The 26,035-nt window shown below is 39.7% G+C and overlaps 2 protein-coding genes across 2 annotated transcripts in view; one reads left to right on the top strand and one right to left on the bottom strand.

The window, feature by feature from the left end:
- ppm1e (protein phosphatase, Mg2+/Mn2+ dependent, 1E) overlaps positions 1 to 26,035 on the bottom strand; it is a 44,723-nt gene that overhangs the window by 5,147 nt on the left and 13,541 nt on the right. Inside the window, exons 2-6 of the mRNA XM_088320513.1 lie at positions 8,588 to 8,709; positions 5,642 to 5,841; positions 4,071 to 4,259; positions 3,859 to 4,002; positions 80 to 173 (exon numbers count right to left, since the gene is read on the bottom strand). Of these exons, the coding sequence (XP_088176639.1) occupies positions 80 to 173; positions 3,859 to 4,002; positions 4,071 to 4,259; positions 5,642 to 5,841; positions 8,588 to 8,709 (749 nt within the window). The remainder of the gene's footprint in view (positions 1 to 79; positions 174 to 3,858; positions 4,003 to 4,070; positions 4,260 to 5,641; positions 5,842 to 8,587; positions 8,710 to 26,035) is intronic.
- Positions 10,085 to 26,035, top strand: part of smg8 (SMG8 nonsense mediated mRNA decay factor) — a 43,885-nt gene continuing 27,934 nt past the window's right edge. Inside the window, exon 1 of the mRNA XM_088320509.1 lies at positions 10,085 to 10,090. The gene's annotated coding sequence lies outside the window, so the exon portion shown is untranslated. The remainder of the gene's footprint in view (positions 10,091 to 26,035) is intronic.

Here is a 26,035-nt window from a genome sequence, read left to right as displayed (position 1 = left end):
CCGAGGAAAACTCGGTTTAGTTCAGGCGAATCGGATCTCACCCATGGGCTAAGACAAACAGATGGACAGACAAACTTACCTATTGCTCGGGATACTGACAGACTGCCATTCACTCGCCATGTCCCAAACCAAATGACGCAGCCACCAAGAGCTTCGATCCTTTGCTTCTCGTCCTGCGCAGGAAACAATCAGATTTTGATTCAAGTATGGTTTGCTATCCATTTCATTTTATAGCTGCCAAACATAAGAGGGCCGCAACAATTACTCCACGTTGTCATCAAAAATCGAACAATGTTCCAGCCTGATAATGTCTCTAAATACCCTTCTAAGATTACCAACGTTTTATAAAGGGGTTATGGGTAAAGGAGATGAACTGGCCAAGCACGTCTCCAGATCTAAATCCAAATACCCAACGGTATCACGACAACACTGTATGTAACATCCCACATGCCGACATTTCTTGTGTAAATACCATGTAAATTATAACTATAGCCTTATCCCCCTTGTTTTATAACCTTATCTTCTCTGTTCCTTTATCTTCTTGGCTCATACCTCACTGTGAATGTGTAAAACTGGAGTGTCATGCCCAATTTCGTTGTCACAATATGTTAAACCATTTTGTAACAATGACAATAAAGGTATATTCTATTCTATTCAAATAAACATCTTTGGGGCATTCTTAAGCGGATGGTGGAAAAGCACAAGATCTTAAATATCCCCCAACTCAGTCATGTTGTCATGGAGGAGTGGAAGAGCTTTGGCCTGGGGGATTAAAGTGGTTCTGCAAAATCATGGTGGCCACACAAAATATTGAACTTCTGGAACTTTTACTTAAGGGTGTACTCACTTTTGTTTCCAGGGGATTAGGTATTAATGGCTATATTTTGAATCTTTTGACCGGGGAAATAAATGTACACTTCTATATAATCTTCACACAAACTACCTTTCATTGTGTTAAAGCAATTTTTTTAACAGTGTTGTTGATGAAATCTCTCCAGAAATGTGAGGGGTGTACTCACTTTTGTGACATACTGTAATCTGCTGTGAGTCGCTCATGTGGAAAAGCATTTCTGTCTCTTAGCAGTAACATATTGACGGGGTCAACATCTAGTTAGTACATGTACCACAACTTCTAAACTTTGGGAGCCTTTTAGCCTGGATACCGAAAATAAGAAAACTACTAGCAAAATTTGCAAAGCAGACCTTGCGTGTCATGGCAGTACCTCGGTGATGCACAAACATACAATTCAAAGCACGACGGACAGTTGACGGAAACAGAGTCTGACTCGCCTTGGGAGGATCCAAGTAACATTCAAGCCAATACAGTTTTGATGAGAAGCATTGTACATTTTGTACGAGTATGTTTCATTATAAAAGTGAGCTTTAACATTATTTCAAATATCTTTGTCAAAAAGTCTGGCATAAAGTGCTTGCTTAAATATTTTATTTATAAAGTATGTGTTAACAATGCCCAACTTAGTTCAAAGAGCCCTGAAGCTTTATTTTTCATTGCGCCTAATTGCTTTAAACTTACTTTCATCAGACCTGTTGGGGGCGGAACAAACCCCATAAAAGGTGAAAGACGTTTATTTGAGTGGGTCCAAGAAATGCCATGTACCTGCACGCCAAATATTTGTTACTCTGCCGCCATCTCCTGGCTTAAGGTCATGATTGCAGCCTTAAGCTTTAATATCGCGCACCCCAACTTTAAAGCTGTTACATTCCATAAGTTCTTTTGTCAGACTTTGCAGTTACAAACTGAATCCAGTACTTCACAAAATGCACAGATAGATTGTATTAATTATTATACAATCATTCAACTAAGTGTTTTAATAGTTGGTGACTAGATGAATATTAAAATGGTCATTAATTGCAGCCCTAATTGTCATGTGTTTTGGTATGGGAATCGTTGCTCAATTGTGAAAAATATATAAATATTTAATTTACAGGAGTCTCATTATTTAACAACATGACACATATGACGTAGGCATCTGAAACAATTGTGAAAATGTAAACAATTATATTGTAACATATGGTCTATGTAATGAAAATTTGCATGTAAACCCTGACAATTTTTTAAAAAAAAAGGTAATGTAGCTCGGTGTTTGCCAAGGTGGCAGGTATATGCTTTTGTATGTTTCTCTTCCGTTCGAAAAAAAATGAAAAACATTTTGATCTGCTCATTAAAGGGACAGTGTGTCATATTTAGTGGCTCTTGGTGGTACAAAAACTTTCATTTTGTAAAAAGAAATCTAATTTGAATACTATGCAAAAAAAACATGAACTACCATACCAATGGTAATTCTTATCTAATTTCATAGGTGGAGTAATTTGCATTTCTTTTACATAGTTATCCATTCCTAGAGGTCGGCGCTATGTTTGTCTGGCGTCTTGAGAACGAAAGCCAGGGCCACAGAGCATAGCATAGCAGCATTAGACAACAGTGCCATCTCGTAGTCAAATATTACACACTGGGGCTTTTAATGATCACAAAAGTATGTCATATTTTGAACCTTGTGCGTGGATAGGCGACGTGTGGTGCGGGAAATAATTCATCCGGACAGAAGACGAACGGACATACTGTAGATACATTATTTTAAATGATTCATGATTGTTGCTTTTTATTCTGAAATGTAATAAAATACAGATAAATTTGGAGTTAATTTACACTTCGTATACAATCTCTGGGAGATTTGGTTTGGCTGCTTAAAAAAATAGATGTTTTAGGGAAAAAAGGGGCAAGTTTCTTCATTTGTTTCTTCACTCATATTGTTTTTTTTTTTTATACTCAAGTATACAAGAAAAACCTTAAATAGTTACAACTGCATTTATAGAATTATATGTACCGTATTTTCTGGACTGTAAGGTGTAAACTGGCTAGAAATTTGAATGTGCACCTTAACATCAGGTGCGCCTTGCATACGGAACAAATTAGAAATGCATACCAGTTTATAATCCTATTTGTGCAATTATTAATTTGTCAATTTTTATTGGCCACAATTGCATAACAATAGTGAAAAGGGGAATTTAACGCAGATAGCGACGGTTAGGGGGCGAATCCCAACCACCAGGGCAATAGGGACATATATGACATAAGAATAGACAATAGGTCTAATCTCACACTATTTTTAACCACTACAGATACAAATGTTAGGGAAATGTGAAAACAAAATGATTATCAATCGTTTTTTTTTTTACTTTTTCTTAGCCTAAACTAAGCATTGTAAGTGACAAACGATGAATACATGCAGCATTTATTTAGATCTTTCGAGATACAGACAAATTACTTCCCACAATGCCTTTCTCTTCATTCAGTTAAGAATCTTGTTCCCTTCGTAAAGATTTTCAGAGTCAGAGATACAATAGTGTATTTCAGTGGGCCTCAACCTTTTCTGTACCACAATCCGGTTTAATGTCTGACAATATTCTCGCTGCCCAGCCCAATAATATCAACGCTGCAGTATTTAGACTAAAAATAGTGTGATGAAGACATAAAACGTATTGCTTTTTTTTCATACGTCTTTTTCTTTAGTATTCTAGTGAGAATAGGATCCGGCACTCTCACAGCTCCAATCTCGGTACGATACCTGTTGCATCCAATGTTTGCAACTGTGATCAGCGATATATTTCGACTAGCAATGCACCCATATGGTACTTGTTTTTTTGAGTGCAACCCCAATCTTACTGTAAATGTAGTTCTATGTGCCTTTAGTCTGGTTCGATTTATATATGAAAAAAACCCGCACACAAAAGACTCATTCATTAGGGGTGTGCTTTATAATCCGGTGCGCCTTATAGTGCAGAAAATAAGGAAAGTATCAAGGCCAGGCCACAGTGGCAAATCCAAAATAGTGTTACCTCTCTGTCTGGTTTATGCGGTTTCATCAACTCCACAACTTCTCCCCGACGAACCAGAATAACCTGCGAGTCACCCAGCCAGGCTACGTGCAACGTCCGGCCGCGGAGGAACGTCACCACGCCCGTCGTGCCGCAGCGAAGGTTCTGCCGAAGATACGGCAAAGGTAAGCTAATGGATTCCAAACAAAATGGGGACCAAAAAGGACAGTCACCTCCCGTGAAGCTTTCTTGACAAAGTGCTCGTCAGTGATTTTGAAAGCACGTCGGAGAGCCTCGCCAGGATCTTGGCTTAGAGAGTCCTGGCGTGCCAAGTTGACGTGGAGATGGTTGGCGGCGTAAATGGCGGCGTCCACGCCACCGTGTCCGTCGAACACAGCAAAGAAGGCTTGTTCTTCTTGATCCTAAAAAGTAAAACACAGACTCACTTAGGAACATCAAATTTGGAAAAAAATTCTGTCACAATGAGAAATACAAGAATGTTTTATCAACCAAAGACCAAAAGGACACAGGAAGTCAGCCAGTTCATATTAAAAAATTAGAGCCTGACATCACGCTCACTTCAAATCATGACAGTTTGTAAATATTTCTAGACAAAATAGTCTCATGGACTAATGGCCACAAAGAAACACATTTTAGAGCAAGGGCCTCAACTCACGGCTCAGGGGTCATTTGCAGCCCTCAGCATGAAAGTGATCTGAGGCCGCGGCCTCAAAAAGAAAGTCAAAGGGGCAGTGTGTCCGATTTGACCAATCGATCTTGTATTCTGCCGTGCAGCCGAAAACGAGTGCTCAAATCACAAGTAATAATGAAAATTACGGACACTCCATAAAGCACCATTTTCTTTTATTTATAATCCGCATCATGTTGTAAGATGCAGTGTTTAAAATGTAGAAAAAAGTTGTCCAGAATCTTCGGTATGTTTCGCTGGGTCACATGAAATTTGGCATTTTGTCTGGAAGCAGAAGACCATTGCCACAAGGGTACCAATAACAAACTTATCTTTGAGACTTTGTATAATTCCTCCTAAATTTGAATAATAAAATGAAATTATATAAGTTTTATCTTACTGAGGTTTCAGGAAAGACTCACTGGTACCCCCTACTGGCATGAGCTTCTTCAACGCAGGGTTATGGCAGATCCTTGGAAAGTCGTGGAAGGCATTGAATTAATTATTCTAAAATATGGCCTTAATTGACAGTAATGTGTCTTAAATCCAATTTTCAAAAGTCTTCAGTATGTTAACACAAATGATTTATATTTATTTGAACGAAAAAGATTTAGCAACATTTATTGTCTTTTTTAATAATTCACCGATTTACTTTTATGGCAACATCACGTGACCACAATAACAGAACTATCAAAATGGTGATGTGGTTTCAGTCAGGCCTTTTACAGCAGACGCATTGGCTTAAGTCTACCCACAATACACATAGAAAACTTCAGAGACGTTTACTTTGGACCATGCCCGAAAAGTCTACATTTAATGGTGTAAAGCTGTGTCAGCTAATGTGAACGAGGCCCAGTGTATTGTGTGCAAGAAATATTAGTGTTTTTGTGTTTTGTTTGTTTATAATTTGTGTTGTTTTTTTGTCGACTTGGTCTTTAAACGCCTTGAATTTTACTTGCCTTGAGCTGTAGGAACGTTGCTACGTCCATTATATAGGTGAACCTCTAAAAACATTAGTCACTGTTTAAAAACCCTTCCAATTCCAAAGCATTCTACATTGAAAGAAAAAAGCTGTTAAAGAACCTCCCCCAAAAAAATCCCTAACTGCAGTGCTACCTGAATGTTAAAGAGCGTGTTGAAGTCGGGGATGATGATGTGCCTGTCCTCCATCTTGCGCCTCATGTTCTTGATGGCATGGATAGACGTTTCGTAGTAAGGCTGAGGGCGGCGGCGGTAGGGCAGCTCCTTGATCCATGCGCTGCAGGTGTCGAAAAGCCGGTTGAACACCAAACGCGCCAACTTGACCGCCTCGATCTCTGGAACGCATAGAAAGATTTATTGAAGGGCAAAAAGGCCTTTTAAAATGGTCACGAACACGTTTCTTCATTTATAAGCTAATATCTGTTAGCTTTCATACGCTTTTTCCCTTTACTGGTTGGCATGGTCATACTTTCGTCAGTCCAAATTATCTAGAGGAGTGTTTTTCATCCAATGTGCCGAAGGAAATGCAATTTCCTCAAAAGGTGCCAACAAATTGAATTTAGTTTGTGTGTCCAGTCCCAAGTATGGTACACTAAAAGGGTCCAGTTAGAGCAGGGGTAGACAAACTACGGCCTGCCAACAGATTTAATCCGGCTTGAGAGACAAAACTGAGAGAAGCAAAAGAGAAAAATTAGCTACAATCGCATGAAATAATGACCTGCAGTTTTATATATGTCCACTGGATATCGCCAAAGCTAAGTGCCACTCCAAAGCTGTATTTCTTCACTTTTTATCAACCAGAGAACATTTGAGGAATGACCCATCCAGATGTTATCTGACTTAAAAGTGAAGTCTCGGATGCACATGCTATTTAAGGTGGTACAATTGCACTCACCTGAATTAAAAAAACACAATGGGTCTCTTTGCAGAACCTTAAAGAAACTTGAGCTTCTTTCCATTGTAGATATGAAATCCAAGCCAAGTTTGCAAATCATACAAATAAAAAATGAAAATAAAAAGAAGAAATAGACTTTTTAATCATTACTTCAATTATATAATATCCATCCATCCATTATCTGTACCGCTTATATAATATCATATCAAGATATATTTTAAAAAGTAGTACTAGTAAAAGTGTGCTGTTATTTTGGTGTCTTTCATATGCAGTGTGTCCCTTGGTGTGACCCCATAAAAAATATATTTTTCATTGTCCCCATGGCCAACATTCAAATTGATGGCTTTTTAAAAACATTTGTAATGGGTTTTTTTTTCAATTTCATTCATTACGATATTGAAGTTAATGCTATAACTAAGTTTTTCAATGCAAATGACCTAAATCAGTGTTTAAAAAAAGCATATATTTTGCAATTACTTTAAATGTAAGTTTATTTGTAAATAGGCTGCTGCGTAATTAGCGCACAGCCTAACGGTGCACAGGTCCTTGGTTTAATTCCAGCCACCAGCCTCCCCGTCCATAGTTTGCATGATTTTCCCGGTTCCAGCATGGATTTCCTCCGCGCATGTCAGGTTAATTGGCCGGTCCAAATTTTCCCTTCGTGTGAATAAGCGGGTGTGTTGTCTCTCCCTGTGTGCCCTGCGACTTGCTGGCAACCAGTTGAGGGTGTCCACTGCCCACTACACGAAGATGGCTGGGATGGACTCCAGCACCCCCGCAACCCTACTGAGGATAGGCGGTGCAGATAATGGAAGGCTGGATAGAGAAGATGACTAAAGGAGAGGCCGTGAAAGGATTTTAATCCACGCTGTAAACTGAAAGCAGGGATGCTCTATCCAGGGTTTTACTGTAATTGTAAATTTAGGGATTTTGAAAATCCGGCAGTGCATTTTTCTTGTGAATAAAAGGCCAAGATTCACAAAATTCTAAATTTTGTCTAAATTACCTGCAAAATACTGGGAATCAATAAAAACAATGCAGTATTTAAATCCAATACCACAGTGATTGAAAAATGAATGAATAAATTGGAAAAATCTGATCTAGAACCTCATGCTAGTTTTAAAAATATTAAACCTCACCTGTAGCAGTTGTCTTAAAGTGATCATTTCTTGGGTCAAGTGCAAACAAGGATAATTCATCCAAAAACATGAACAAATATAGTTTTGGGTGGACAATAAATCAGGATTACTGTATGCACAGCAAGGATTAGGAATGGGCCCTCTCTTGCTTTGATCTGTAACGGTTGTAATATTTAATCCCATTTTAATGCTGGAGTCCATTATTTTCTTTGTTGACCGGACGTATAATACTCATAAAATGAGTTTTCATTTAATCTAGCAGTTTTTCTTCGCTACTTAAGCGATAAGTCCGCTTAAGTTTAATATTTTCATACATTATCAATTAACAAATCGAGGAATAATTTAACCTAAGTACACAATATTAACTTGTAAAAAATTAAAACAATCTACCACTGTAATCCTTTTTAAACCACATTTTTGAATCATATAATATTTTTTGTAATCCCGAAAAAAATAACACAAAGAGCAGATCCCGAAAAAAGTGTCACACTTCCTTTGCAGCCAATTTAGAAAAGTCCTCATTTCCACTTCAAGTGACACATTTGTGAACGTCCAAAGCCCAGTGGGAGCTGTTTTACTTTTTCTGGAAGGCAGATTGGAGAAGTAAAAAGTTAAGAGAGCGAGATGAGAAAAGAGAAGAAAGAAAAAGCGGAAGACTGGCAAAAGCTGTCCGGGTTCAAAGGCGGCCAGCTCATGCTCGCTCTTGCTGAAACAGTCAGAGAGAAGACGGAGATGCAAAGCCAAAAAGGTTGATTTCGAAACTTTTTTTACAAACTTTACCAAAATCCTCTTTACAACAAAAATTAAGAATAAAAAGCTTTAGGTTCTGCAACTGCCAGGCGTTTAATGTAAGATGTGAAAAATTCCAATTAAGATCAGGTTAATTATATGAGCATTGATTTGTTTTGGAACAGTTGATAAAACATGAGAGTGGAATTTATTATTCTACAACTTTGCTAGCCATTTATAACCCAGCACAAATCACACTCTGGTGTCCCTCAAGGATCAATTTTGTAGACATCTTTGTTATGCTACAAAAAGACTTACGCGGTAAGGGTAAGACGCCATCTTCAGTGCTCTTAATTAAGTGATGAATGGTGAGGTCGCTCTGTAGAATGCTATCCGACGTCGCCCTGGCCAAAGCCGCCGCCAGGGAGCATGGGCAGTTACTGTAAGAAATACACACGGGGTTGAAATCTTCCGAGTTTATCACAGAACGATGCTAGTCATTCGAGACATTAAAGTGACCTGCCAGTCAAATTTAATATTAATCAGAAAAAATAAAAGCCCTTTAAAAAAATTCATACCTATGTTGCACATCCTTTATTCATTAAAGACTTAGGTTTCCATTTAAAAGTAAAGATTTACATCCAAACACAAAATAAACATATCATGTACCTGCAAAAGTTGGATCAACCGAAAACTTTCAAATAAAAAACGGCATCGTACACATTTTTTGTCATTCTTAACATGTTCAGCATCCAAGAAATATATAGCACTTCTGTGTGTTGTGCTACGTTATCCTACAAGTGTGCCAAAAATTCAGAGTCAATTTATACTGCGCTTAAAACAAGCGTCGTCATCTTCTGTGCTGAAAAGAAGGCCTTTCTTATTTGACACTGGCAACTCACAGTTACTTTCTACAGTTAAAAGTTGCGCAATCGTTTTGACACGGAAAACGAGTGATAAGTTTAAACTTATCAAAATAAACACTTAAAATAAGGAGAGAAGACATTGATGGATTTTGACCTTGCAAGGAGAACAGGAAGAGGAGCCTCCAGACAAAGTCCAATCTGTTTGAGGCCTTCCCCCTAAACCCTAAAGAACAGCAACATGATTGGTCGGTAGTAATAGTCAAAAGGACGAAACACAGTGCGCAATAACAGTCAAAATAACAAACTGGCATCCTATGAAATCTCCTTTGCAGGTAAAAATAAACTTATCACCTAGCTTCTTCTACTCAAAAAACTTGCGTAAGGTCAAGTCATGTTTATTTGTATAGCCCTTAATCACAAGACGTCTCAGAGGGCTGTACATACTACCATTAGACCATCCCCTGATCTGAACCCTTCATGAGGGCAAGAAAAGAACTCAAGAACCCCAGAATGAGAAGGGGCCGCACATGAGGTAATTCTCCTTCTGAGAGGACCAGGCTGCAATGGATGATGCTAAGGCTAGTACTGTCTTCCTCAATGCCCACAATTACCTTGTTTTCTTCTGCAGTAAAATGAAGTGCCTTGTTTACATGATAATTACGCAGCATCGTTTAATAATCCACTGCGCTTACGGTAGCTATCATCAAATACTAAATGGTGAGCCGTTGCGGCTCAAAGCCACACAATCTCTTAAAATGAAGTCCCGGTACAGGAATGCAAAGTCGAGAGTATAGCAGGGTCTCTCCCTGCAGTTTTTCCATTCATAGAACCCCCCTCACTCGACAGGGAGCCCCGTGAGTGGGAGTTGGCGAGGAGATGCTGCGGCGGGGAGATTCAATTGGACCCGGAGCTCCCCGAGGAGGAGAGGACGGCGCACCAATGAGAGCTCGCTGAGGTTTGTGCATCACGCTCAAGTCATGTGGCGCGTAGGAGGATTAAGGAAGGCGGCTTAATCTCGCCAGCCTCCAGCATACACCGAAAATCAGACGCGCGACGTGGGAAGAAATGCGTATATGGGGAAAATATAGACTTTGCTAATAGGATGGGCAACAGTAAATATGAGAGCTGACACAAGAGGCAAACGTTGGATTAAATATTGAAGTGAAGCTGTGGGCGCCGTTTGCATCTCATCACCGAGCCACGCGAGCGTCACCAAACCGCCATTGTACATGAGTTATTAGCACAGTACAATATTCCAGAAAGTTAAATGTGTGTGTTTTTTTAAGAGTGCAATGAGTAAAGAATTGAAAGGGTTAGTATTAGGACATCTGTCCAGTGAAATTTACCAAGAAAGTTATGTCATAGGCTAATAGCGTTAGCAACCTCATGCTAGCAGGACAGTGTATATTATTTGATGACTAGGTGTCACTGTATAGTGTAGTGCAACCCAAAAGTAGTGCTAAAAAGGAGGAAAGAATACAAAATTCAGACAAAAAGAGTCCTCCCCGCACCACAAGGATTTTTGATTTTTACAGTAGCTCTAGCAGCAAGATGGTGTACAATTACGGATAGGTTCAGACTGAAAAGATGAATGCGTTCCGATATTTTTTGTAAGATCGGGTTTTTTTTTGTCACATTGTTCACATCTCCAACTAAATGCGACTTGTATGAGATCTTCGGTGATGTCTGCGCATCTCCTGTGTGCGGCATACACAGGAGAGGACAACTGACACGTAACGCATTCAGTGTTTACAAAAGTACACGTGGATGCTAACGGCTGACCATATATAGCCATTCTTATAGTTATTATGCGACCGGATCCTGAACAGAGTTGTTGCCAAATTTCTTGACGTACGAATATTTTAAAAATGCACTTTTATATGATTGTTTATGTAGTTTTACTTATTTTTTTACCACTAGAGAGCGCTAAATATTACACACATTAGTACAGTGGAAAATAAAAGCTCTAAAAACAGAGTTAAACAAACTAGGGCCCGAGGACATTTTCTGGCCCATTGCTCCATTTTTCCAAAGTCATCTACTTCAGAGAGTATTGATTTAATTGAACGGATGTTTAAGGTTCAAGGTCAAAACATCCCAGAATTTTAAAGTAACACGAATTTGTTTTTCAGTTCTAAACCAACCATAGAGAAAACTATTTTGAAGCCATTTTCTGTTTTTAAAAAATTGAACAATTTTTGAGCACTTGGTAGCAAACAGGAAAAAAGCAGTCTAAAATATTTAAATAAATACGGATCTTGATTTCATATATTCAACAGTGGTCACAAACAAAACTGACAGTATTCTAATTATATACATATATACACACACACACACATATATATTATATATACATTGCAGTGAAGAAAATAAGGTATTTAAACACCTGTGTATCATGTAGAACTATGACCCTCAAAGACCTGTTATTCCGCTCATTAGTTCACCTGCACTCCATGTATCAACCTGTTTGAGGTCGTTCGCTGCATAAAGACACCTGTCCACCCCATACAATCAGTAAGACTTTAACTTGTATCGTGGCGAAGACCAAAGAGCTGTCCAAAGACACCAGAGAAAAAAATTGTACACCTCCACAAGGATGGAAAGGGCAATGGAGCAATTGCCAAGCAGCTTGGTGATAAAAGGTCCACTGTTGGAGCAATCATTAGAAAATGGAAGACGGCCAAACTCATACGGAGTGCAGTCCCATACAAGATACAGTGGGACCTCGCTACTTCGCAGTTCCACGTTCGCAGGTTCAGAGCTTTGCGGGTCTAAAAAATAATAAAATAAAAAAATATATATATATATATATATCTATGTTTTTTTTTTTTTTAAGGGTGTTGCTACTTCGCAGATTTTCACTTTCGCGGGTGGTTTTGGTCCCCATTAACCGCGATAACCGAGGAATTACTGTATCACCTTGCGGGGTCTCATTGTTTCTAAGAAAGGTGAGGATTCAGCCCAGAACTACACGACAGAGTTGGTCAATGACCTGAAAAGCGCCGGGACCACCGTTTCCAAGGTTACTGTAGGTAATACACAAAGACGTCATGATTTGAAATTATGCATGGCATGAAGGGTTCCCCTGCTTAAACCAGCACATGTCAAGGCCAGTCTTAAGTTTGCATATGACCATTTGGATGATACAGAGGAGTCATGGTTTTGATGTCAGATGAGACCAAAACAGAACTTTTTGGTCATGATTCCACTAAGCATTAAAGAGAGGATGACTAGGGCCCTGTATTGTGAGATTTTGTTGAACAACCTCCTTCCCTCAGTCTGAGCATTGAATATGGGCTGTGGCTGGGTCTTCCAGCACGACAACGACCCGAAGAACACACCCAGGAAAACCAAGGAGTGACTCCGTAACAAGCATATCAAGGTTCTAGCACGGCCCAGCCAGTCTCCAGACCTAAACCCTACCAAAATTGTTTGGAAGGAGCTCAGCAACAGCCCAGAAACCTGACTGATCTGTGTGGAGGAGTGGGCCAAGATCCCTCCAGCAGTGAGTGCAATCCTAGTGAAAGACTACAGGAAACGTATGACCTCTGTAATAGCAAACAAAGGCTGTACCAACTATTAACATTCGTTTTCTCAGGTTTTCAAATACTTATTCATCACACAAATAAATCGCAAAAAAAAAAATCATGCATTGTGATTTCTAGATTTTTCCTATTAGTTTATCTCTCTCACAGTGGACATGCACGTACGATGAAAATTTCAGACCCCTCCAGGTTTTTATAAGTGGGATAAATATCAAAATAGCAGGGTGTTCAAATACTTATTTTCTTCACTGTGTGTGTGTATATATATATATTATATATACATAAAATCAGGCATAGTCCACGCCTTAAATTAAATTTCCTTAAAAAAACATCAAATGCACTGTTGAGCTATTTATAAGAAAGGGTCTGCAGGCTACTCTGGTGTTCTTCGAGGGCACCAGGTTTTTGATCCCTGATCTCTTAGAAGAGAGATTACCTCTTGTTTGGCCTCTTTCAAGGTTTCTTATTTTCTTCCTACGGATGTCAAGTCATGTTTAATCACAAGGAGTCTTAAAAGGCTGTACAGACTACCATTAGACCATCCCCTGATCTGAAACCTACAAAAAAAACTCCAAATCTTAGCATGAGAAAAATGGAAGAAACCTCGAGAAGGGACCTCACATAAGGTAATCCCCTTCCATTTTTGCCTGCATGCCAGTTTAAAATTACTGAATGTTGTAATTGTGGCTTGAGACTTTTTGTAATTAAGGGCTATACCAATGAATGTGACTCCTGGGCAACATATTCTCAGTTCCTGACTGATAAAACCTGGAGCTTTCCCATGATGCTTTATGCTGCATACAGGAGGCTGCGAGTACGTTTGCGATGACTCATATATGCAGTGCTCATGTTTTTTGGGAGTCTTTGTGTTGCCGTTGCCCGATTTTACCCTGCAAAGTGGCGTCAAGGTTGTTTCTACGGCAACAGAGCTGATTGACAGAAAGCCGGGCCGCCTTCATAACACCGCGCCGCTCATATTTTTCTCCTTTGTACTGGCGCCAAGATTTGGATGTCCTTGTTCTGACACTCTCACCAATGAATTAAAATTGGATTTTAGGATCCAAACTTTTAAAAAATGACGGATAAAAAAAGATGTTTTTACATTATTGCAGCAGACAGCAGGCTAAGAAAAAGAGAGCACGCCATGCTCAAGAGATGAGATTACATAATTTGCAGAGCACCTTTAAGGAGACTGTGAGAGGACATAAATGAATTCATTCGTGCACATGCACAGAGGCTGTGTGCTGCTACGTTTTCTCTCAGTGAGAAGCTGCAAGCGTGGGCAACAATACACCGAACACCCAAAATGTTGAAGAGCCATATTAGACCAAAAAACAAACAAACTTGTTTGAAACAGAAAAAAAAAAATCAAAACTTTTCATAAGCCATATTATTTAGCTATATTAACCCACAATCAAAATGACTATGTTGCATGAAGCGCATCCTGTGGAGATTCACCATAATGTGACTACTCTATTGTAGGATACCATCTCGAGTGTTACGTCATTCGTTCATTCATTATCTGCACCGTTTATTCTCATTAGGGTCGCGGGTGTGCTGGAGCCCATCCCAGCTATCTTTGGGCAGTGGGCAGGGGACACCCTGAACTGGTTGCCGGCCGGTCGCAGGGCAAACAGAGACAGACTATTCACCCGCTCATTGACACCTAGGGACAATTTGGACTGACCAGTTACCCTGAAATGCATGTTTTTGGAATGTACGAGGAAACCGGAGTGCCCGGAGGAAACCCACGCAAGCACTGGGAGAACATGCAAACTCCACACAGGAGGTTTGATCTCATGACCTCAGAACTGTGCCGCACACGCGCTAACCACTGCGACGCCGTGCTGCCCGTAACGTCATTATATTAATTAATCACAGTACGTTTCATTTCATTGATGAAATTAAAGAAATGCAATGGCAAAATCTCATTTTTGATGTTCTTTTCATTTTCATTCGAAAAAATAAAACCAACAAAATGGAACGTGCATGTTATGTTTTTTATTTTAACAAATGCTCAGTTGACAACACTCCAAGACATTAAATCTTAGCAATAGAAAAAATAATGAGAAAAAAACTTCGATTGTATTACAATAAAACCTTACGTCTCCAAAAAGACCTCCAAGCCCTCCAGCTAAGGCACACTTTTAATAACAATAATTTACAAGTCAGGGCAGTGTGAGAATGTTTTTCCTACCATGTGGCCCCCGAGCTTAAATCAGTTTGACACCTCTGCAATAAGGGAAACGAAGCAACAGCTTTAGGATTCTTTTTTGGGGCTTACTTTTTATGAAATGGTCATATTTATGTATGGTAGACACTGTTCCTTTAAGGTGGTGATGAATTCTTTGCAATTGTCTTTTTTAGAGATTGATGCAAATGAAAATTATAAAGGAGAGAAAAAAACTCCCTTGGTAGGTGAAGTAAATAAAGTTAAATGTCTTTCACTAAAGAGAAATTGTGTCATATTTAGCACTTCCTTAGTGGTAAAAACAACTTCATTCGTTTAGAAAAACAACATTGATTTAAATAAGCAAAAATACATAAACTCTTGATAATGTACATTCTTTTTAAGTATTGGAGGTCCAGAATTTGTATTTATTTGATATAATGGTAGGCTCACCCAGAGCAAGTTGATGATTTTCTGCCATCTTGTTGCTTCGGGTAACCCTAAAAACCAAAAACCTTGTGAAAGGCAAAAAATATAAGAAAACGGTGCGTTTTTTTTTTCAATTTGAGTCCTTGTAGTTTGTATTATTTGCGCTTTGTAGCAATGGTTTTGGGTTGCCTTCCACAATACAGCATCTTGTATTGGTCATGTAATACACACTGTCGCTTAAATGAAAATAGTTTTGACATCAAAACAAGTGTTTCAAGTACGATTCAAACCTCATTGTTTAGAGATAAAAATACTCCATAGTCGCAGTCCAATTAATTTAATCAATGTTTGTGGTTACATAAGGTTTTTAGATGTTTAACATGATTTGAGGTTTGATAAAAATAAGAATTTTAGACCGAACCAGACTGATGATACAGAGTAAACGAGTACGAGGCATCACTAATCCCCTGTCCCTTGAATTTACTTTCTATAGATCTAAACCAGGAGCTTCACACTCATTTGAGCTCAGGGCCACATTGTAGAAAAAACACGTTCATGGGGACAAGCATATTAAAGAGAAAGAAAGAGAAAGGAGAAAAAAATAGAAAGTAGGGGAGAAATAGTGAGAATAGAGAAAGACAGAAAAAAAGAGAAGAGAGGAAACAGAAGGGAGAATGAGAAAAGGAGATACACGACAGCAAGAAAGAAGGAGAGAAAAAGAGAGAAGTGGCAGAGAAGGAGAGAGCCAAAGAAATACAGCTATAGTGTCCTTGTGTGGGGGTCCTGGCTTTGGTGACATCCAGTGGACATATTTAGAAGTCAAGTCATGTTTATTTGTATAACCCTTTATCACAAGGAGTCTCAAAGGGCTGCACAGACCACAGATTATTGCAAACCACAGACTATTGTTACACCATCCCCTGATCTAAAACCTACACGAAAGCAAAGAAAAGCTCAAAAACCTCAACATGAGGAAAATGAAGAAACCTTGAGAAGGGACCGCACACATAAGGTAATCCCCCTTCCAGGAGGACCAGGCTGCAATACAGAGATTGTCAACATATAATATAGGTTATCTATATGCTATAGAATAGAAGTGTGTTTTAAGCTTAGATTTAAACTGTGCAGTTCTTTTTCTCTTGGACTTGTTTCAGCAATATCTTGCGGGCCAGATTCAATCTGTCGGGGTGCCTAAACGGCCTGTGGGCTGCGGGTTTGACACCCCTGTTCTGAATCGTAAATAATTCAAAGCCAAGTGGAAAACTGAAATATTTATAACAAAACATCACAATTTGTTACCTTTAATAGGCTGGGCTCTGCATACCAAAGCGAAAAAGTCAAGTTCTAAGTGAGAGCAGAAGCAGCGGCATGAAAGTGACTCATTTATCATTGATGCTACCTTGTGCCGTTTGGTGACGTAAGCCGGACTAGCACGCCTCATCACGCACTGGAGCACCTTGCAGCTGCGACCAGGCACGCATGTCACAAAACAAACTGAAACACCCCAAAACTCCAAAAAACAAAAAGAACGCCAAAAAAAAAAAAAAAAAAAAAAAAACGCCACTGATGTCCTGTTCCAAAGAGGATGTTGCTTGAGGGTGGGAAAGATCTTTTGCAAATATAAAAAAGTCATATTGTTTCAAGAAAATAGGGTTATCTTATAGGTTAAAGTTCTTTTTTCACTTTCTCATAACCTGACTAACTCTAAATTAACACATTGCTAGACCGATTTGAAAAGAAAATTTTCTGTGTATGATTGAAATTATTGTTAAATATTTATAGAAGTCAAGTGTATTACTGCTTTAGCTGTATGCTGGTGGAAACCTCACTGGTCTTTTCCAGCAGTGAGTCACATTGAGTTTCTAAAGGCGGCATCTTCATTAACTCCAACTCTGGAGAGCCGACCCCATTTTTGGCAACACGTTGACCTTCAAAAAAAAAAAAAAAAAAAGCAGTGTCCTCCTTCTATTACGCGCTGCCGGGCTAGCTTGGCCCACCTCACTCACGACGACTGTATTTCAAACCATGAGTCATGCCCGACGTGGCTAGCAGGTGACATGAATGCTAAGCAGCCCTGCTGCATCTTCGGCACCAAACAGCCTCCTTTGCTTCCCCTTGAAGGGGAGAGTAAAATAGAGCCGTTACTTCAGCTAATGACCCTGGTAAAAGTTAGGTCTTCCGAAGGGATTCAACCATACAGTTATCCCTCGTTTTTTTTTTTTTTTTTTGCAAGGGCAGGGTTTCAAAAAGGAACTGCGATAGTCAAAACCCGCCAGTAGCACCTTTTGTTTTTTGTTTTTAAAATTATTATACCGCTCCGCGCAGGGGCGGATGATACAATGGTGTCAATGCAGTGGGTGTCAGGGTGGCTCTAAACATGCACCAGCGCCGGGCCGGGGTGCCTTGTTGCGTGCTCCCAGACAATGCGGCTACCCGCCATACTGGGGTGCCGTGCTGGTACTGCCGGTCATTGTGGCCACGTGCCGTGCGCTCCCGGACACCGCGGCCACGCGCCCTGCTTGGGCATCATGTCATGCGCTCCTAGACAACGCAGCCACGCACCGTACTGGGGGTGCTGTGCCAGGGAGCCGTGCTATGCACTCCCCGACACTTTCTCCGGAAGGGGGTGTATGAGGGGGGTGAGGGACAGACAGATATGGCCGGAGGGGGGAAGCTCTGTACACGTTTGATGTTACTGTTGTGTTTTTTTCCCCCTGGTTGCTCAGTCCAAGTATTGAATGAATTTGGGGAGTACAGTCCTTAATAATAATAATAATAATAATAATTTCCTTTGTATTGTCATTCTTTGTAACAATGTACACAGAACGAAATGTCGATACACCTGACCCGTTGTAGCGGGTCGATGCAGCAGCCAACAGAGGGCGCCGCCATTATACCAATTAGGTATGTCTTGGCCGAGGCGCGAACCAGCGACCTCCCAGTCTCAAAGCGGGCACACTACCATCTAGGCTACTGAGCTTAAGCATGCCTGATTAAAGTCGCCGGCGACGTTAAAAGCTCCGTCGGGGTGTGCAAGCTGCGTTTTATTGATAGCAGCGAGCAGGAGATTTGGCGCTATGTTAAGTTAGCATCCGGTGGAACGTAAACAGCAATCACAATGACCACAGTTAGCCCTCTCAGTAGATAGAAGGGTCTACACGATACTGCTAGAAAGTCTATATCGAGTGAGCAGTGTGTGTCAATGATTCAGCTGTTATCGCAGCGCATAGTCTCCCACCCCTGTTTTTTCCGGTGTCTCCGTCTTGGTCGTGCAGGTGTGGCGTGTGTCCTGCTAGTTGGACTGCGGCGTCAGGGAAGCCAAGACTCCGTGATGACAAAAATACTGCAATTTCGGACTAAGCTGTTGGTGGCGATCCGCAGCTCAAATTCACTAATTTTGTGGACGATGGATCTGGCATTGGTCAGGAACATGCTCTGAAGAGCTGGTCGTGTGGTAGCCTTCTTAGCTTAGGCTCGACCGGCAGCCTCGCTTTTACTTTCGCTCCCTCCGCTGTCTCCGTCGTTGTCGGCAGGGAGATCACCCAGGGAGATCCCGGTGGTCTCTGTATATCCCTCGGGATGTTGTGGATGTTATTGTAGTCGTGAAAGGAGTCGGAGGGAAAATATGAGGGATAAAAGAACACTAAAAACAAAAAGACGAACTGGAGAGCCTGAAGCCGCTGCACTCGTGCGCGCCGCCATCTTGACTCCGGTGTGCCATGCCGTTCACACACTGTGGCCACGCGCCGTGCCAGGGTTGCTGTGCCCTCCGGAACACCGTGACTAGGCCATGCTAGGGCACCGTACCGTGGACTCCTGGACAACGCACCTATGTGCTGTGCTGGAGCGCTGTGCCATGGACTCCGAGGCACCGCGGGGAGGCACCTCGGTCATGCACCGCGCCGTGCGCTTTCAGACAACGTGGCCACACACCGTGCCCCGCAGGTTCCCTTGCGTTTCCAGAAAACAAAGCCATTCGCCTTGCTACGGCGCCAACGCTGTACGCTCCTGAGCGTTGAGCTTGGTCAGCATACTCTCTGGAACGCCGGTAACACACCATACTGGGGCGCTGTGCCCTCCCAGACAACGTGGCCACATGCTGTACACCGCAGCGCCGTGAAGGTTCCCTTGGCCGGAGCCTGGCAGCTGCCTTAAAACTGGTTCGAACAAAGAGAATCCGACTCTCTAATCAAATCGATGCGATTCCTGTGCAGTGCTATAATTGTCAAAGTGAAGAAATTCTATGAAGCGCAGGTAACAGCGAGATAAACTGACTGTTAACCATGATGTAGCTAAAGATTACAGTACTTTGACGGAAAATGGAAAAAAAGCTAAAGAGTGATGCCCTTTGCTACGAATACACCTTTGCCCCTTTCCAGCTCAGACTTAAAAAGACTCACCATTTGTCCACAAAAAGACCCTTTCTCTCGGAAGGCTAAAAACAAAATGAGCGCCTCTCCCGAACAACCACAAGGATCAGGTCAGTTTGCCTAACTCACCTGGGCCGAGCCACTACGTCGCCCTCTCAAGATACTTAAAGCAACGAAGATAAATGACACAAGTGGCAGTTTGGTATTGGCAACAAATCTGTTGAACACGCCATAGAAAATTTTTGCTCATTACTTTCAGTTGCCATTTCCACTTTCACAGTTTATCCACCACCTTTTAAAGCTCTACTTAAACCCCACTCTCCCCTTTCCTCCATATTTCACCCTCCAACGTTCCCAATTCTCATTGCAAACGTGCTAATTCCCTCTTGTTCAAATGTTTCTTTCACTCTCTTTTATTGACTCTGGTTTGAATAAATGAAGTAGCGTTGTAGATCAACCAATGTGTGGCTTGTTTGGTTTCACAAATTGATAATTGTCAAAATAATGAACTGCTAAATAATAATGAACACTAAAAAAATTAAAAATAACGATGAAGTGCATTGAATGAGACTGAAAAAATAATTCTGGTGGTGGACCTCTGGCATCCTCTGTTGAGTAGTCTGAATAAGTAAGTTTCATGCCCACAAACTGTAGCCGAGGCTCCTCTATGGTATTTGTTTTCATTTATCCAAGGTAAAAAGTCAGACAAGTGGATGATATATTTGTATTAGGAGTACAATAAGTATTTGTACTTGTTAATTCCTACAGCCGAGCATATTTGCAGAATACTACGCAGTAAAATGTCGAAACGATGCGTTTTTTCTTTGTCATGGAGCAAAAAGTGGAGGCTGGATGGGAGCTATTCTGGGCCTGCCGCTTGACCAGAGTGTCGCCCGAATTACGTAACAGCTTGCAATTGTGTGGAGGACAGGGTTTACGCTTTTTTGAGTTGTTTTGTTTTTTTCTGGGTCCCCCTTTAGTAGACTCTAGTCCTGGTAAATAACGCAGTTATAATAAAGACAATGAAGTACTTACAAACCACCCCCTTTCAGAATTGTACACCCTGGAAAGGTATATCTTTAATAATCAGGTTGTAATGGTTTACAAAAGATGCAAAGATGATTGGTTGAACCGAAGAAATTGAGTTAAATAACATTTACTAAAAGAGAAAATTCTTCAAACATGACTTCAAATGAAAGACATACACAAACCACAAACCAAAGTACATACTAGAATGGCAAATACTTTTTGAGAAATGTTTAATGGAACAGCATCTTCGCATCATCATCAAGTTGTCTTTTAAAGGCACATCATGTTTAAGAGCAGGAAAATCTGCACAGTGGGCAAAAACATTGGTTAAATTCAAATTGCTTTAATTTCTGGATATGTTTGTATTAAGAAGCTGTAATGCACCAAAGTCATGGATGCTTGCACCAAACTTGTAGAAGATGTTGGTAATGAAATATTTTAGAAAATTAGTTGCACTTAATGTGGCAAGATAGTCCGAGTTGAAACGTAAGCAAAAGTCAAGAAAGAAAATTAAGTCGCAAAGGTTTTTGTTCAGTTGGGAGATCATTTTGCTCATATTGAAATAATGTTCTTTTCTTGTTATACTGAATAACAAGACAATTTTCAAAGTTTAAGTTCTAGATACGCAAATACATTTTTAAAACGCAATTAAAATAAATTAATCAGATCTTTTTAATATTCAAAAACTGATGGGAAAGACAATACAAGCGTATTTTGTTTTTTTTCCCTTAAAAAATATAAACAGAGACAACAAAAATCCATAACTGAATGCAAAGAAAAGCAACCGCTTTTTTTAAACACCTTGGAAGGAAACACCAGTGACATCGGGTTTTCTATTAAAGACACAGCATGTTTAAGAGCAGGGAAATCTGTACAGAAGGGCCAAAAATCCTATGTAAATTAAAATTATATAATTTCTGAAATATGTTAGGAAAAAAAATCATACTAAATACGACAAAACAGTTTAAGTTGAAAGGTATGCAAAAAAAGTTTCTTGCAATATTTAGGCGAAACAATCTTGTTGGAGTGGCAGATAATTCTGTTTAACTTGAAAAAAATGTAAATATTTTTTGTATGACTGTTTTGTGAAAACAATTCTCAGCTGTTACACTGTAAATATTTAAAGAGACAATGCACCTAAGTTGACCAATAGATGTCGTTATATTGTATAGTGCACCTAAAGACGACAAGACAAAGACAAAATTATTTTATAATAATACAATAGTAACAATAATAGGAGGAAAAATACTAACTAAAGACAATCATAATAACCAAACGGCATTTTTCTTATTTTTTTGCCTAATCTTGCGCAAGATTTGTTTTCTCCAGTACCCGTAGCAGCAAGTTGGCGGACAATTATGTCATCTCTCTCTAGGTGAGCCTCATGCTATGTAATAAATGCTTATTTTTTAAATGAATGTTGTTGTTTTTTTATGAGTGTTTTTACTACTTGGAACTAGGGCTGCAGAAAGTAGGTTTTTTTCTTAAACATGAAAAAAAACTAGTTACCAATTCTCAGACCGGCATTCAATTTTAAAATAATTTTCTGTGCTAGTTTCTTTTTTTGTGAGTAATTAATCATTGGGACATGCTTTAACCTTAAAAAAACAGAGCCCTCTTCTGGGGAGTTTTGTTAGGGATGCTGTCTGCTCACACATGGGTGTGTGGCATAGTGAGCTGCTTGCAGACTTCGCTTCGCCTTTATTGGCAAATGGCATCAAGACTTGCCTCTGATTGGCTGGCGCAGTTCAAACCCGAACTGTGACAATTCTGATAGGCCAAACACTCTGCAACTCATATAACAAACATGGAACTATAAAACCGCAGTGTCTTGCGATTACACAATTGCACTACGTCACATCGCAAAATCGATTACAGACGCTGCCCTACTTACAAACGAGGTTCCGGACGATCGTTCATAAGTTGCTTCAGTGCTAGGTTTTGTATATTTAAGGTTTGTATTAGTATGTTTAAGGCTTGTATAAGTAACCTAGATTGTTTTGACCTAAAAAAATAATTTAATAAAATAATGTGCTCTATATAGATAAATAAAGTTAAGTTTAACTTACTTTTGGAAGATGGGCTTCAAGAGTTTGGCTACTTCCTCTTCCGTGGTAGAAAATGGGCGAAAAAAAGCGATCTAACCATTTTCTCAACCGCATCAATCTTTCTTATTCCACTTTCGTTTCAAAAGAAACTGCTCACCTCTTCTTTACACTTTACATCAACCATATTGAATAAATTCACGAGTTGTTAAAAAATAAAAATGTCGAAGTTCTTAGTGCGCTAGGGATACAGTACATGTAGTATGTTTACACACGAACTAGGAAGTAGAAGCCGGATTTCTTCTTCGGGGTGGATGCTGGGTGACCTCTCACAGCGCCACGCAGCGGAAAGAAGCACAAGAGTTCTGTCCTGTACTCGGAAAAGGGTGCACACAATACGAAATATAATTTACAGCAATATATGGATATTTTTCGAAAAATAAATTGCGTTTTGCGAAAGTCGAATGCTCGTAAGTAGGGGAGCATCTGTACATTAAGGTTAATCATGCAGCCCTTCAAGGAAGCACTAAATAGTACACTCTGTCTCACTTAACAACACCAAAGTATTCTTCCGTTGGGTTGAAACAAGACATTTAAAAGTGCATGTGTAAACTTTTGAAATCAATGACTAATAATTTGTAAAAACATGAAAAAATACCTATAAAAAAATTAAACGTAACTGCATTTGTTCTGTCAATTATAAAAAGTAGTTGAAGCTCAAATTAGTTTGCCATGTATGGTTGTGTTAAGTTGGGAAAAAAATTAGGAATTCTAGCACCCTTTATCAACACAATAATGTCCAGATTTTAAATAGTATCGCAAAGCTACTGCACGCCAAGAAAGAGTCAAAAAGTCCCAGAAAAAGGATAAAGCATGAAGTGAAGGGAGCACATTGCAAAACACACAAGCAAGAAGCTAAATACTAACTAAATAAACTTCAGTTAGGGTTTTTTTTTTTTCAATAAGATCGCAGTTTGAGTTTTGACTGAGGCCTCAACTCAAACGGGAGCTTGCAAGTTTTTCTTCCACAAGTCAGGACAGGATCATTGTAAATTCCTAGAAAGTGATCCAACAGTAAACGGTAGCAGCAGAAAGGCCCCAAGCCCTCACATGAATCCAATTTGTTGGAATATCAAAGCAGGCGTTTAAACCAAGAGTGAGTAAACTATGACGGCGGGCTACAAATGGCCTGTCAGGCTTTTTGATCTGGCTTGATGAACAAAACGTTTTTTTAAAAAGTACTACAAAAAAGTGGTTTGCGAAACTATTTGGCCCCCTTGAACTTTGTGACTTTTTGCCACATTTCAGACTTCAAACGTCAAAATAAAAAACTAATTTCCTTGTGAAGAATCGACAAAAGTGGGACACACTTTAATGGATATTTTAAACCTTTTTAACAGATAAAAAAAAACAAAAAAGTGGGTGTGCAAAATTATTCAGCCCCTTTTCTTTCAGTGCAGCAAACTCCGTCCAGAAGTTCAGCGAGGATCTCTGAATGATTCAATGTTGATCTAAATGACTAACAATGATAAATGGAATTCACCTGCGTGTAATCAAGTCTCAGTATGAATGCACCTGCGCTGTGATAGTCTCAGAGGTCTGTTTAAAGTGCAGAGCATCATGATGAACGAGGAACACACCAGGCAGGTCCGAGATACTGTTTTGGAGAAGTTTAAAGCTGGATTTAGAAACAAATTCTTCAATTTCCCAAGCTTTAAACACCCCAAGGAGCACTGTGCAAGCAATAATATTGAAATGGAAGGAGTATCAGACCCCTGCAAATCTACCAAGATCGGGCCGTCTCCCTAAACACGGCTCATTCAAGGAGAAAACTGATCAGAAATGCAGCCAAGAGGCCCATGATCACTCTGGATAAACTGCAAAGGTCTACAGCTGAGGTGGGAGAATCTGTCCATAGTCATTTAGATCAACATTGAATCATTCAGAGATCCTCACTGAACTTCTGGACAGAGTTTGCTGCACTAAAAGTAAAGGGGCCAAATCATTTTGCACACCCACTTTTTCGTTTTTTGTTTGTTAAAAAAAAGTTTAAAATATCCAAAAAAGTGTGTTCCACTTCATGATTGTGTTCCACTTATTGTTGATGCTTCACAAGAAATTAGTTATATATCTTGATGTTTGAAATCTGAAATGTGGCAAAAGGTAACAAAGTTCAAGGGGGCCAAATAGTTTCGCAAGCCTCTGTGAATGTTGTTTTTGTGCCACTCCTGTCCTTTTGCTTTGTGCCCCCTCCTCAATATCCCGTATTTATTGATGTTTAACACACATTTTTTTTTTAAACCTAAAAAGGAAATCAAAATTGTGCGCACGGTAGTATACAATCGCATTTTTGCAATCATTCACCAGTTGAAAAATATTGCTGAGCACAATTGCAAAACACTGGTTGCAACGGTAATCGAAACCAGGCTGCAGAAGTAAGAGGGTCAAATCCTGATCACTAGACAACAAGTGATATAGACAAGTTAGATTAAGGCATTCGATTTTATCTCATTATCACACTTTCTACTCATTATTCATAATTGTACCAGCGGTGAATGTTAAAAAATGTAGAAAAACAGAAAACGTTAAAAAAAAAATATAAATAAACAAAAAAGCAAGTCAGAGGAAACAATTCTTTGGTGTATCTGATGATGAATCAGACTTTAAAGGACATTAAAAGGTGAGGTATGTACCGTATTTTCCGCACTATAAGGCGCACCGGGTTATAGGGCGCACCCCGAAAAAATAGTTTTTGGTCCTATTTTTTACATACATAAGACGCACCGGATTATAAGGCGCTACAATGGGAACGTGGACAAAACAGTCAGATAGTTCAGTCCAACGTATTACCCCCTTAACATTCCGAAAGCTTGCAAAGACGCAAATACGTGTCGAGAACACGTGCGGATGCGGTGTCCGTAAGATGTCACTCAAATGCATCGTTCCATCATTCGGAAGGTTAAAGTCTTGGGATTCAAGAAATGATAACCATTCCTTAGTATCTATTTTCTTTTTCGCTCGCAACGTTACTGTGCATATGACAATAAACACTTGGAATTGAGTTTAATTTAAAAATAGACACTCCATTCCATCCATTATCTGCACCGCTTATCACAGAAACATCGAGTTCAGTCTGAAACAAGATACAGGGACAACCCGGAATAGCTCACCGAAGTCGTTGTGTTCATAATAATGTGCAGGCAATGTCCTCTTATATCCGTGAGGGTAGTAAATCCAGGAGAATACAATATTTACAAATACAGAATAGAAAAAAATGCTTTCTCTATGCCGTCAGCCACATGCAATACGCAT

Source organism: Urocampus carinirostris, chromosome 17 (genome assembly GCF_059441175.1).
Source record: "Urocampus carinirostris isolate Australia breed hairy pipefish chromosome 17, RoL_Ucar_1.0, whole genome shotgun sequence".
In the NCBI taxonomy this organism is placed as follows: domain Eukaryota; kingdom Metazoa; phylum Chordata; class Actinopteri; order Syngnathiformes; family Syngnathidae; genus Urocampus; species Urocampus carinirostris.
Note: the sequence above shows the minus strand (reverse complement) of the source record. Positions and strands in the feature narration are given on the sequence as shown.